At 40.7% G+C, this 13,798-nt stretch overlaps 1 protein-coding gene across 24 annotated transcripts in view; it reads right to left on the bottom strand.

The window, feature by feature from the left end:
* Positions 1-13,507, bottom strand: part of LOC118362360 (CUGBP Elav-like family member 4) — a 195,113-nt gene extending 181,606 nt beyond the window's left edge. For all 24 annotated transcript variants that reach the window (XR_008081614.1, XM_052481143.1, XM_052481160.1 and 21 more), the window contains exon 1: positions 12,938-13,507. Coding sequence is in view for 23 of the 24 variants with exons in the window: in XM_052481143.1 (XP_052337103.1) it covers positions 12,938-13,187 (250 nt within the window). In the remaining variant the exon portion in view is untranslated. The remainder of the gene's footprint in view (positions 1-12,937) is intronic.
* Between the last annotated feature and the right edge of the window lie 291 nt (positions 13,508-13,798).

The raw sequence follows: 13,798 nt of genomic DNA, 5'->3' as shown, positions 1-13,798 counted from the left end.
GTCAGTGGCATTTAACAATTTGGTCAAGGATTTTAATCTCACTGATATATTCCGATTTTTTCAATCCTACGTCTAGACAATTTAGTTTTTACTCTGCTAGACATACAGTACATGGCACATTTTCAGTACATTTTGTACATGCAGTACAAAAGTATGTGGACACCCCTTCAAATTAGTGGATTTGGCTATTTCAGCCACACCAGTTGCTGACAGGCGTATAAATTGAGCACACAGCCATGCAACCCCCATAGACAAACATTGGCAGTAGAATGACAAGCTCAGTGATTTTCAACGTGGCACCGACATGCCACCTTTCAAACAAGTCAGTTCATCAAATAGCTGCCCTTGTCAACTGTAAATAATGTTATTGTGAAGTGGAAACGTCTAGGAGCAACAACGGCTCAGCTGTGAAGTGGTAGGTAACACAAGGTCACAGAACGTGTGCTGAAGCGGTTGCATTACTCACTATCGAGTTCCAAACTGCCTCTGCAAGCTACGTCAGCACAAGAACTGTACGTTGCGAGCTTCATGAAATGAGTGTCCATGGCCAAGCAGCTACACACAAGCTTAAGGCCACCATGAGCAATGCCAACTGTTGGCTGGAGGGGTGTAAAGCTCACTGCAATTGGACTCTGGAGCAGTGGAAATGTTTTCTCTGGAGTGATGAATCACGCATCACCATCTGGCAGTCCGATGGACGAATCTGGATTTGGCAGATGACAGGAGAAGGCTACCTGCCCGAATGCATAGTGCCAACTGTAAAGTTTGGTGGAGGAGGAATAATGGTCTGGAACTGATTTTCAAAGTTCGGGCTTGGCCCCTTAGTTCCAGTGAAGGGAAACCTTAATACTACAGCATACAATGACATGCTAGACAATTTTGTGGTTCCAACTTTGTAGAAACATTTTGGGGAAGGCCCTTTCCTATTTCACCATAACAATGCCCCTGTGCACAAAGCGAGGTCCATACAGAAATGGTTCGTGGAGATCGGTGTGGAAAAACTTGACTGGCCTGCACAGAGCCTTGAACTCAACCCCATCGAACACCTTTGGGATCATTTACATTACATTTAAGTCATTTAGCAGACGCTCTTATCCAGAGCGACTTACAAATTGGTGCATTCACCTTATGACTGGGATGAATTGGAACGCCGACTCTGAGCCAGGTTTAATTGCCCAACATCAGTGCACAACCTCACTAATGCTCTTGTGGCTGAATAGAAGGAAGTCCCTGCAGCAATGTTCCAACATCTAGTGGAAAGCCTTCCTAGAAGAGTGGAGGCTGTTACAGCAGCAAAGGGGGGACCAACTCCATATTAATGCTCATGATTTTGGAATGGTCAAACTAAAGATTCCTGATACCTGTCAGAGCATCGCGCTGGCGTTTCAATATATAATTACTATTTGAAAAGTAACTAGATGTGTATCTAACACAGAATGTTGGGTCTGTTGAAGATACCCATATCCTAAGCAAGTCTATAAAGGGACTATCAGGAACTTCTCAGGTGTCATTTGTGTCTCACCTTAATAAAACCAGAATGAGAACAATTAACGAACTATAAATATCTTTAGCTAAGCTGGAACAAGAACAACAAAACTCTTACTCTGATGACAAAAAGAAAAGAGTAGATGCAGTTAAAATGCAGTTAGAACGTAATTATTTGCTCAGACACAGGGCAGAATTCTTAAATCATCCAAGCAGACATAACTATTATTTGAATGGGGCTAAACCAAGTCATCTTTTTGCAATGAGACTCAGAAGCAGTGAGGAATGCTCTAATATTACAGCTATTAAAGCACAGAATGTCTTGTTAACTAATCATTTGAAAATCAATGCAGAGTTTGGTTCTTTTTAATCTATGCCAGGAGTATTCAGCTCTTACCCTATGAGGTCCAGAGCCTGTTGTTTTTCTGTTCTATCTGATAATTAATTGCACCCACCTGGTGTCTGAGGTCTAAATCAGTCCCTAATTAGAGGGTAACAATGAAAGAACATAGTGTAACTGTCTTAAAGGTCCAGAGTTGAGTTTTAGGGCTCTATGCTCTATAAATCTCTATAAATCTGATATTACCTAGATATATACCTAGATATTCCTTACCTCTCCATATTCCTTACCTCTCCAAAGTATCACAATCCCTTGGGGAAGCCATTTCATTGGATGAACTTAAATAGGCACTAACAAATATGAAAAAAGGTACATCCCAGAATTCTACCTTGCCTTTTGGGATAAATTAGACCTATTTTTACACGATTTGATTCTGACTTCTGTTGACAAGGGATCTTTTCACAATGGTGTAAACGGCAATGATTGCGGTACTTCCGAAACCCAATAAAGATCACACTCTAATAGGTAACTATAAACCTTTGTCATTGTTGTGCTCGGAAGTTAAATTGTATGCTAATGTTCTCTCAGCCCGTTTAGAATCCTATGTGACAACACTAGTGCATCACGATCAGACAGGGTTCATTAAAACTCGACTAGCCTTAGATAATGTGCATCGTTTATTACATGTTGTTCATGCCACTAATGACATTAGATCGCCATGCACCATTCTCTCCTTGGATGCCGAGAAGGCGCTTGATAGGTCAGAGTGTGATTTTCTATGGTCGGTACTAGAGCGATTTAATTTAGGAACCGAGTTCATCAGCATGATTAAAGTTTTATATGCAAATCCTTCTGCCATGGTGACAATAGGGGGCAATTGCTCTACGCAATTCCCCGTATCCAGAGGCTGTCGCCAAGGATGCCCAATATCGCCTTTGTTCTTCACCCTTTTCATCTAACTGCTCGCACAGAAAATGAAACAGCACCCCAAATGTTGAATAAAACCTCCAATCGCATATCCTTATATGTGGATGGCAAACTTCTGTGCACTGATAATGCTGTCTCTTAATTACCACACATACTCTCTACATTTGATTTTAGTGCCCTCTCTGGGTACAAAATTCACGAGACAAAATCAGCTATGATGTCATTAAGTTTAGGACTCACTCTGTCAATGGTACCCAATGACATCCCATTGGTAAAGAGCTTTAAATATCTGGGTATACTACATTCCTCAAAACATGGATTGAAATCATTTCCAAGAAATATATAAGTGAGTAGAAGCGTACCTCTCTAAATGTTTACAGCTTCCCAATCTCTACAAGCTAAAATATTCTTCCCCAAATATGAATATTCTTCCCCAAATTAACTTTTTCTCTGCAATGATTACACTTGCTCCACCTCAGAAATACTTGGACAATATCTAGTCTTTAGTCTCTAAATTCGTATGGAAAGGAGAGCGACCTCGAATTAAACTCTCCCGTATGCATCGTGACAAGGGAGATGGCAGGCTTTCTCTGTACGGGATACGCATGGTACACATCGTCCAACTAAATACTTACTTGCAGGTTCCTTCTCGACAATGCAACAACAGTAAGATAAGAAAAAATAATAAAAGATAAGAAACCAAACATAAAGTAAATGGCTCAGTAGAATAGAAGTTTAAGTTTTGGGCTTTGTGCTACGTCCCCTGTCAACATGGTTTGATTGAAATGCTTTAGTCTCATGGAGACTATAGAAGAGAATTTGGCATTACCACCCAGACTTCAGGATCTTGTGTATTCTGCAGTACCATTAAAACAAGCTAAGTTACATTTTGGAACCCTAATTTCCTTCTTACTCACAACATTGCGCTTAGTAGAAAAGGAATTCTAACACAATACAGAAGTGGCATGCTCAGTCACCAAATTTCCACAATCGTTCCCTTCTTTCTGGCAGTATCCCCTTTTCATTCACTCAATGGGAGGATAGGGGTGTTCATGTTCTGGATTATCTATTTAGAGATGAAGGTTTGCACGCATTTGATGATCTCAGGGCCATATTTCAATTACCTGGTACCTCTTCTTTATTTTTTTATCTATGTTGAAGATCAGCGATGCGGGTGTATGGTGTCCCTTTGGGCTCATCCCTCCCACAACATGAACTACATCGAATTTTAGATAGACATGGTAATTCAAAGGGTTTGATCTGTATATGGTTGTCACGCCCTGACCTTAGAGAGCCTTTTTCATGTCTCTTTTTGGTTTGGTCAGGGTGTGATTCTATGTTCTATTTTCTATGTTTTTGTATTGGGCTTGTGGTAATGGCTGGAGCGGAATCAGTGGAATGGTATCACATATATCAAACACTTGGTTTGATGCCATTCCATTCGCTCCGTTCCAGCCATTATAATGAGCCGTCCTCCCCTCAGCAGCCTCCACTGCTTTGGCTCCTTTATGCATATGTACTGAGAATGGCAAGGTTGTGGCAAGGTTGTGGATACATTTTGGAAAGAGGTATCCTCTGTCTTATCTGACGTACTTGATATCACTATACCTTGTTCCCCCAAACTGTCATGACTTAATGATAATTCACCACTTATGTCATTACAGAAAAGACGTATCATGTTGTCAGGTTTGACAGCAGCTAAAAAGATATTGGCACTAAGATGGCAACCTCCACATTCTTTGGCTATGTCCCATTGGATCCGCCCTTTTGTAGATATAATTTATTTACAACTATCCACTGCTAGGATCCATGGGGCTATAGCCAAGCAACAATTGACAGCTGGTTATCTGCAGCTGAAACCATCAAACTACTACAGTGTGTATATTTCCCAACAGATTGCCTGTTACTTGTTATTTTTTTTGACTCATGTGCAAAATTGTACCCAGCTGATTTTATCACAATTGCTTGATTTTTTTTTAAATTTCATGGCGATCAGGTTGGGTGGGTTGGGGTGGTCGCCAGGAGGGGTTGGATGGTGGGTTGATGCAGCTTGTGTATGGGCTATGTGGTCTATTCTACTGTAATTATATTTACCTACTGCAGAACCATTCCTGCTGCTTTTTGGTATTGTCTGTGTTCCCTTGAAAATTAATCAAATGTTGATCACAAAAAAGGAACAGGAGCCAATAAATGAAAAATACTGATTTTGTAATAAGAAATAGGCTTTTATTTCTAAAGTTTCTACTGTTAACTTGTACATGTTAATTACGGTACAGCACAAAGACATTGCTGTCCTTCAGGCATTGTTTAATTACAGTAAATTGTGTTTACTTGCATCAAGTATTTTTAATTGACAAAACAACAAAACAAATTGCAATTCATTCATTAACATTGGTGTCATGTTCAATGAAAATTGCTATTCTTGGATTGCTTCTTTCTTAGACGTCTGATGCAGCAATGTTCTTCTGAAAACTATTACAAACTCATTTCCTAAAAGATAAACCTGCCTGCCTCAGCATAAGTGCTTAAATTCTCTCAATTAAAATAGTCAACTGAACCCAGCAACTGTGGAGTGTCTGTCTTTTATAGGCAGTGAGACGGTGAAGAGCAGAGACAGCAACTACATCACTGCACACAGCCATGTTTAGTCCAGGGTAACAAAGACCTTCGGCTCGAATCGTTGCCCAATAGAACTGTGGCAGCATTCAACCGTGTGTGGGTATCTATCTATTTTCATGCAGTAAAAATAGGGCCCTGTTTCCCTCACACACTCTCTATCTAATGATCAGAGAGGTCATCTGTGGACTGGCCTACACCCGTCATTTAACTGAGTACCTGCCAATCACTGTCACCCACCTGCTCCGTCACTGTGTGATTCATGTAAAGGTGGAACCAGCTGCCTGACCATGAGACTGCACATCTCACAACAGTGCACTACACTCTAAACTAATGGCCACGTCTTAGAGCACAGACATGTTTCTGAAAGAGCAGTGGATTACAGACACAGTTATTAAAAGACTGTTAGGATGCTCTTCTAGCTCTTTGCTTCACATTTGTAATGATGAGGCTTTTGGCAAGTTGAAAGATTGTTTCAGAGTTATAGTCCTTCTCTCTCTCTCTTGCTTTGACATTTAAAAGCTTTTGTGGATTTTAAAGTAAAATTGTCAAAGGAATTTATAGCCAATTATACACTCTGGCCTGCCTGTTGGGGATGGGAGAATGAATGACAAACCTAAATTACTCTTAGCATCTCATCTCCCTAGCTGCGTGTGGTGGGGCTCCACAGAGTGCCATCCACCTCTCTGAGCTGCTGGAGAAGGAAGGAGCGAGTGATAGATAACGCTACTCAAGCAGAAGATTTGCCCCCCACCAATATCCAGCATGTCTGAACAACGGATGTGTTCCCAGACTGACACTAACCATTATGATAATGTGGGGCTCATAGGGAATGATTGATTCTAAGGCAGGTCAAGTAGCTCGACCTGGACAATGGCACTGCCACTCAAATACACTATCTGTATCCCATCCAATAGTGTCAAACACTGCATAGACTACACTGTCCAGTCCCCATAGACTACACTGTCCAGTCCCTACTCCCTATAGCATCCATAGGATTCACCCCATGACCAAAACACTGAATCACCATCAAATCCCCTTAACAAATCGCAGTGTCGACCAGAAGTGGGAGAAATAAGCTATTGTCACAAAAATGAATCTACAGTCAAACATTTAAATGAAAAACATGCTAAAAATGTGCTGATGTTTTCACTCCATTAACATTTGGGAAATGCATTACCACATAAATGGAACTTGAGGAATTCAAATTAAATTCACATTAGGCAGTAGAGAAATTTAAAAAGCCCAAAGTATTCATGACACACAGAACTGTTCAGGTTGATACCCCACAATCCACATGCATAAATCATGAGTAACAGCATTACACCCCCAAAAAAAAAAAAAAAATCATGGGTAACAACATTATACCCCCACAAATCATGATATTTTCATAAATCCAAAATGATGGTGCAACCCTGTGTTATATCACTCTGAGTATGAATGGTGTAGCAGAAGATGATCCATTAGTTGAATAATGAATGAATCATTAAGTCTAGACGGTGATGACACACTCCTTAACAACCTGAGGCATTTCAATGACATGTCTCTTGGTCTGAGGGAGGGGGTGTCACATTGCTGAAACAAAATGTGCTGAAGGCCTATGCATGGCCAATGTTGGTACACTTCTACAACGGTATAGGCCTGCTAAAAGAGCCTACTATGCTTGTTAAGTCTAGGTTATGTGACAAGGTTATGGTTCAATATAGCCTGTGGCCTATTTGAACGCAACACACATTTAGTTGAATGTGACAGAGACATAAGAATAGGATACTTGTTTGTTCTTATGTTAATAGGTCGTTATCACGAAAATGTCACAATAAGGTGCAGAGCGTTCAATTTGCCTGCTGGGGGGCAAGGAGACCCGCAGCTCCACTGTAACTATTGACAACTGTGTGCCGTTTTCAAGGGATTGTTGAATAAATGTGAACTGTGAGCATTTTTTGTGAGCATAGTCAGAACTACACATATCCGATAATTCCATGCAACACAATTGTGCACATTTAGCTCTATCATCAGAGTTATACAGCATGCTTTTCATGGGCTCTCCCTGTCAAGCAGCTGAAGGCTGCACTTGCTGATGTACTGTTAGCTGATAATGTTTACTTTGCAAACTACAGTTGGCTAAACATAGTGGTAAGTAGACCTAATGTACTTTTTCTCCAACCAATGTAGACCTACCTAGTGAAGTAGGTCTACAAACTAACTTTCAGGGGATAAACCATATGGCTGTATATCCAAATATTTGTTTTATTTGATTGCCATCTATAGTGGTGATGACAGTAGTACGACTGACAACTTTACCAGGATGAGGACTTGCCGATGTCAAGCTATTTCTAAAAGTCTCATCTCTGATGACACAATGTTGTTTGCTAGCTAGCTTGCTAGCTACGTGTACATGCTAGCTAGCTACATGCCAAATGGATAGGCTACCCTCACGTATCTGAAATTACATGATCAATTAATGTTTACTAAGCATGAAAAGCATGCAGTTACTGTATAACTCTGATGATAGAGCTAAATGTGGAATAATTGGAAATGTGTAGTTCTGACTATGCTCTTCAAGAGCTGACGATATTAAAACCAAATAGTTATAATATTTATTTAACAGTACCTTGAAAACAGCACATAGTTTGCCCCCTAGCCCCCTAGCTGTCAAATCAAACTCTCTGCATCGTCCCGTGATGTCTTATTGATAACAACCTAGCCTTGCAAAAGTATTCATCACCCTTGGAGTTTTTTCCTATTTTGTTGCATTACAACCTATAATTTAAATGGATTTTTATTTTAGATTTCATGTAATAGACATACACAAAATAGTCCAAATTGGTGAAGTGAAATTAAAAAAATTACTTGTTTCAAAAAACACCAACAACAAAAAAGATGTAAAAGTGGTGTGTGAATATGTACTCACCCCCTTTGCTATGAAGCCCCTAAATAAGACCTGGTGCCATCAATTAGATTCAGAAGTCAGATAATTAGTTAAATAAAGTCCACCTGTGTGCAATCTAAGTGTCACATGATCTGTCACAGGATCTCAGTATATATACCCCTGTTCTGAAAGGCCCCAGAGTCTGCAAACCCACCAAGCAAGGGTCACTACCAAGCAAGCGACACCATGAAGACAAAGGAGCTCTCCAAACAGGTCAGGGACAAAGTCATGGAGAAGTACAGATCAGGGTTGAGTTATAAAAAAACATCTGAATCTTTGAACATCCCACGGAGCACCATTAAATCCATTATTAGAAAATGGAAAGAATATGGCACCACAACTTTATGGAAAAGTGGCCAGAAAAAAGCCATTGCTTAAAGAAAAAAATAAGCAAACACATTTGATGTTCACTAAAAGGCATGTGGGAGACTGCCCAAACATATGGAAGAAGGTACTCTGGTCAGAAGAGAGTAAAATTGAGTTTTTTGGCCATCAAGGAAAACGCTATGTCCGGCACAAAACCAACACCTCTCATCACCCCGAGAATACCATCCCCACAGTGAAACATGGTGGTGGCAGCATCATGCTGCGGGGATGTTTTTCATCGGCAGGGACTGAGAAACTGTTCAGAATTGAAGGAATGATGGATGGCGCTAAATACAGATCAATTCTTGAGGGAAACCTGTTTCAGTCTTCCAGAGATTTGAGACGGGGACAGAGGTTCACCTTCTAGCAGGACAATGACCCTAACATTACTGCTAAAGCAACACTCTCAACACTTTAAGGGGGAACATTTAAATGTCTTGGAATGGACTAGTCAAAGCCCAGACCTCAATCCAATTGAGAATCTGTGGTATGACTTAAAGATTGCTGTCAGATAGCATAGGCAGAAGCTCTATAGAGATGAGATGACTTTGAATTAAATAATAAAGTATTTAAATAAAACAAATGTAATATGTAACAGCTGAAATATTTCATTAAAGTAAAGTAATATGAATAAACGATGGTTAATAAGTTATAAGTGGAAATGGGCAGTCACTACCATCATGGGACTTTAATTAATTGCTGTATTGTGTGTTGTTACAGCATTTAACCCACATAATGTATATTACATTTAATGTTTAAAAAGATAATCTCAACTGAAATTGAAAACCATGATTATTGTATAATAATCAAACCAAAACCGAACCGACCTCAAAAAGCACTAATCGCTCAGCACTAATATTAGGCAGCTCTCAGTGAAAGCCGACAGATGTGCCTAAATATACACTGAGTGTACAAAACATTAGGAACACCTTCCTAATGTTGAGTTGCATCCACCTTTCCCCTCAGAACAGCCTCAATTCATCGGGGCATGGACTCTAGAAGGTGTCAAAAACGTTCCACAGGGATGCTGGCCCGTGTTGTCTCCAACGCTTCCCACAGTTTTGTCAAGTTGGCTGGATGTCCTTTGGGTGGTAGACTATTCTTACAGTTCTTGACACACTCAAACCTGTGTGCCTGGCACCTACTACCATACCCCCGTGCAAAGGCACTGTCTTACCCATTCACCCTCTGAATGGCTCACATGCACGATCCATGTCTCAATTGTCTAAAGGCTTAAAAATCCTTCTTTAACCTGTCTCCTCCCCTTCATCTACACTGATTGAAGAGGATTTAGCAAGTGACATCAATAAGGGATCATAGCTTTCCCCTGGTCAGTCTATGTCATAGAAAGAGCAAGTTTTGAATAGTCAGTGTATTTGCATGATTTTAGTGCAGGCTACAGTAAGCTATTACAACTAACTAACCTGCTGACCAAAATAAATGTACACATACATGTTATTCAATCATTGCATCCACACTGCTCGCACACATCAACGAGCGTATGCGTAACCAGGCGCTAAAATAGAACTTGGTTCTATTTGCAAGTCCCCCATATACCCACGTGGGTGATTGAACGATGAACTGAGGTCCACACTCCAGTCAAGTTGGTGGTGGTAATGCACCTTAAAATTGGTTGCCAACCGCCATTTAAAGTCCAAAGAAGAAGAAGCCTGAAGGAGGAGAGATTACTAAAAACTGTCTCGGTTTACCCTTTTATTTGTGGATTTATTGTCAGAGTAGAGGACCTTGTGCATTTCAGGTAAAATAACAACCCAATGTTTATATCCCAGGACAAATTAGCTAGCAAAGGCAAGTTAGCTAGTTAAATTGCAATGAATGTTTAATGCTTTTCCACCAAGCCCCAAATGAATATAGTTGGTTCAGAGTTCGTTTGATATTTCAACCTGCTTGTCCTGATCGCATCTGGTGTGGGTGGACAACATCAACACCAGTGCGCCCGGTGTATAAATTAGGATTTTGTACATTTCAAAACGCCCTCCTATGAGCCCAAAGACCAATCACAATTGGAATAAGAAACAAAGCATGATGTGATTGGTTAAATTGGTTGCAGAAATTTTACCAATTGTTTTTGACATAGATTGACCAATAGACTAAATTAAGATGATGGATGATTAAAATTATTGTAAACGCAAATCCCAAATGTATTTCAAAAGTCTTACAATCAAATCGTTTTTATTACAAGGATGTACTATTTTATTTGAAGTCCAGCTTTTTTTTTTGTATAGCATTTTTCCCAAAATACGTAATCAACCATTTCTTATGAACTATGCATGCCTATTTTAAAGTAAAAACAAACTCACATGCCAGTTGTGAGTCTATAAAAATACATTTTATTTTCTGTAGGGAACATTTACAGCTTTTGACTTATATCACAGGTGAGAAGACCATACGAGGGGAAAACTCATCCATAAAATGCATTTATGAAATCTTATTAGACAGCACGGATGTAGCCAAATCCCGCGCACTCCCAATGTGACTTTGAGTCGGCGGGTAGTAATACATAATATGTCCTACATTATAGGCTACTAGTACACCGGAGTGGCCTCGGCGGATGCTGATTTGACTGGGCAGACAGTTTGGCTTGTGAACAGGATTATCTTTCTTTAAGCAAACAGCCCTAGAGCTTTGACATTCATGGAGTTCGAGGACAGGCGGACGTAAACAACACACGCATAGAGAATATTGTTTTAATCGACCATCATATTCGAAAGAGAAACGTGCGCGGGGTGTATGGGTCCAGCAGCAGTGATTGATAACTCACGGAAAAGGTGGCGGGCAGAGACATTCAGGTCACGGCGTACTGCGAGAGCCGGGAGCAGGACACTGCTGGGCGGATGCGCATTTCTGTGTCACGATTCCCTCTCTGTCTCTTGGCGGCTTGTAGGCTCATTGGCAATAGGACCAATTAATGTAAACGAGTAGCTTTAATTATATAGTGCACTGTATGATTTCGCTGGCAGCGGTCCCACGACGAACCCAGCGCTGTACCTGTATCGCAGTGATTAGTGGAAGCGCGCTCTTCTGGAGAAGAGATTAGGGAAAGCATTAGAAGAGAGACTTTTATTATAGCTTTACACACATATTTAAATGTCATCCCACATGAGGAAATGAAACACATTATATAACTGTAGGCTATATTAGACCTGATTTTAGTAATAATACACATAGTATTTAAAATGAAATAATAATAACAATACCACTACTACTACTACTACTACTACTAATAATAATAATAATAATAATAATAATAATAATAATACATATCCTTTAAGTAACTTTTTAGTGGTTGCTTTCGGTAGGTCTATAACACTAACACAAATAGACTACAACCTCGATTCTAAGACATAGCCTAAACTTCACAGGACATTGGGATGTTCTGTTGATATAGCCTACCGATAGACCACATTTTCAAACAATGGCAGCGAAATTGTAACGGGTTCTAATATTAGTTAAGAAGTGAAACATAAAGACACCACTTGTATAATTAATCACATTTAGTCTGTATTCAACGCTCTGAAATAATTAGAACATGACATGAGAGTATCGCTCCTGATCATTGTGGACAAGGAGGTGACGCGGCCGGGGAAAGCGCACGAGAGAGAGACCCCATGCTGTTCCCATGCCTCTGCTATGCCACATTGGTTGCTTTGTATTTCCCGGGACCCGCCCCCTGAACTGTCCTACACTACAATACTTGGCAGTGATCTAAACAGTTATTTTGGTCTCTTAATTACGTCTAAAACGTATACATTAGCCGTCTCAAAATGCCACATCAGCATCGTCACACAGCTCTAATAACTAACATCACATGCCCAGTGGTGATTTCCGTCCTCCTTCTTCCGGAGCATATTTTAGCCTATCTGTCTATGACGATCTAACTATCAGACATCGTGAAGCAAACAGACATTCCTTGTCCCACCCCTTAACTTGGAGCCCAGCACATGAGCGTCAATGTAAACATACACAGACATAGGCTACAAAGCAGTAGTATCCTAGCGGATGTGGGGTTGACACTTTGACAATTGACCCGCGCGCACTCTTTCGCACACGTGTGTGTGTATGTGTGTGTGTGTGTGTGTGTAACGCAACAACCTACTACCTTGCAGGGAACTCCCACATGCCACAAACATCTACAATAATTACACTTTTTATGCTCTCCTTAGAGCCTCGAATACTTCAAATATATATATACTGTTTTTGAAAAGGGTGTTGCTGCGTGCATACGGAAGCAATGAAACGATACCAGAACCGACCTTTATGCATTCCCGTAAACCTGTCTTTCAGCACAGTGAGTTCGTATATCTTTCCGAATTCCTCAAAAAGGGGCTTCAGATCTTTCTCCTCCAGGTTTCTGGGAATCTGTCCGATAAACAGCTTGATGGCGTCGTGGTCCTTCATTGGAATGGTGTTCTGACCGATTGTGAGCCCGTTCATCCTGGCGGCGCTGTTCGTGGTGCTGAATCCATTCTCTTGCTGCACTCCGTTTGCAGTGACTGTAGCCATCTTTCCTAAATGGGCCGGCGGCTGGTCTCTCTCTCTCTCTCTCTCTCTCTCTCTCTCTCTCTCTCTCTCTCTCTCTCTCTCTCTCTCTCTCTCTCTCTCTCTCGCCCTTTCTCCCTTTCCCTCTCTCTCAAGTCAACTGCACACTCCCCCTACTTTATTTTTCTCTTCTTTCTCTCTCCCTGTCCCTATCCCTTTTTAAGGTCTCTCTCTTCTTCTTTCTCCTTTCTCTCAATCTATCCTATTGCTTTGATTTCGCTTTATTTATGTTTGATGTATTTTCATTCCTCTTCCCGTTCTCAATCTGTTTCTTTCTCCCTGTGTCAGCTGCCACTCTGCCTAGTGACGTCAGCTCGTAGGCTTCTGACTAGACCCCTAGCTAATTTGCATAATAAACCTGGTTTAGCCAATTGGAGGGCAGAACGACCGAGAGCCCACAGGGTGTAGTGAGAATCCAAACATTTGTGTAAAGGGAAAGCTCGAGACTTTTAAGAGGAACAAAGACAGGAAACTTGCCGCTGTAGGCTAGGTATTATATTGAATTCTGTAGATAATCATTCTCACAGGTAGCTTTGTTCTGGCTCATAGGAAAGACACATTTATATATGTGTGGG

This window comes from Oncorhynchus keta, chromosome 2 (genome assembly GCF_023373465.1).
Source record: "Oncorhynchus keta strain PuntledgeMale-10-30-2019 chromosome 2, Oket_V2, whole genome shotgun sequence".
NCBI classification, from domain to species: domain Eukaryota; kingdom Metazoa; phylum Chordata; class Actinopteri; order Salmoniformes; family Salmonidae; genus Oncorhynchus; species Oncorhynchus keta.
The sequence above is the reverse complement of the archived record's forward strand: the minus strand, read 5'-3'. Positions and strand labels throughout refer to the sequence as shown.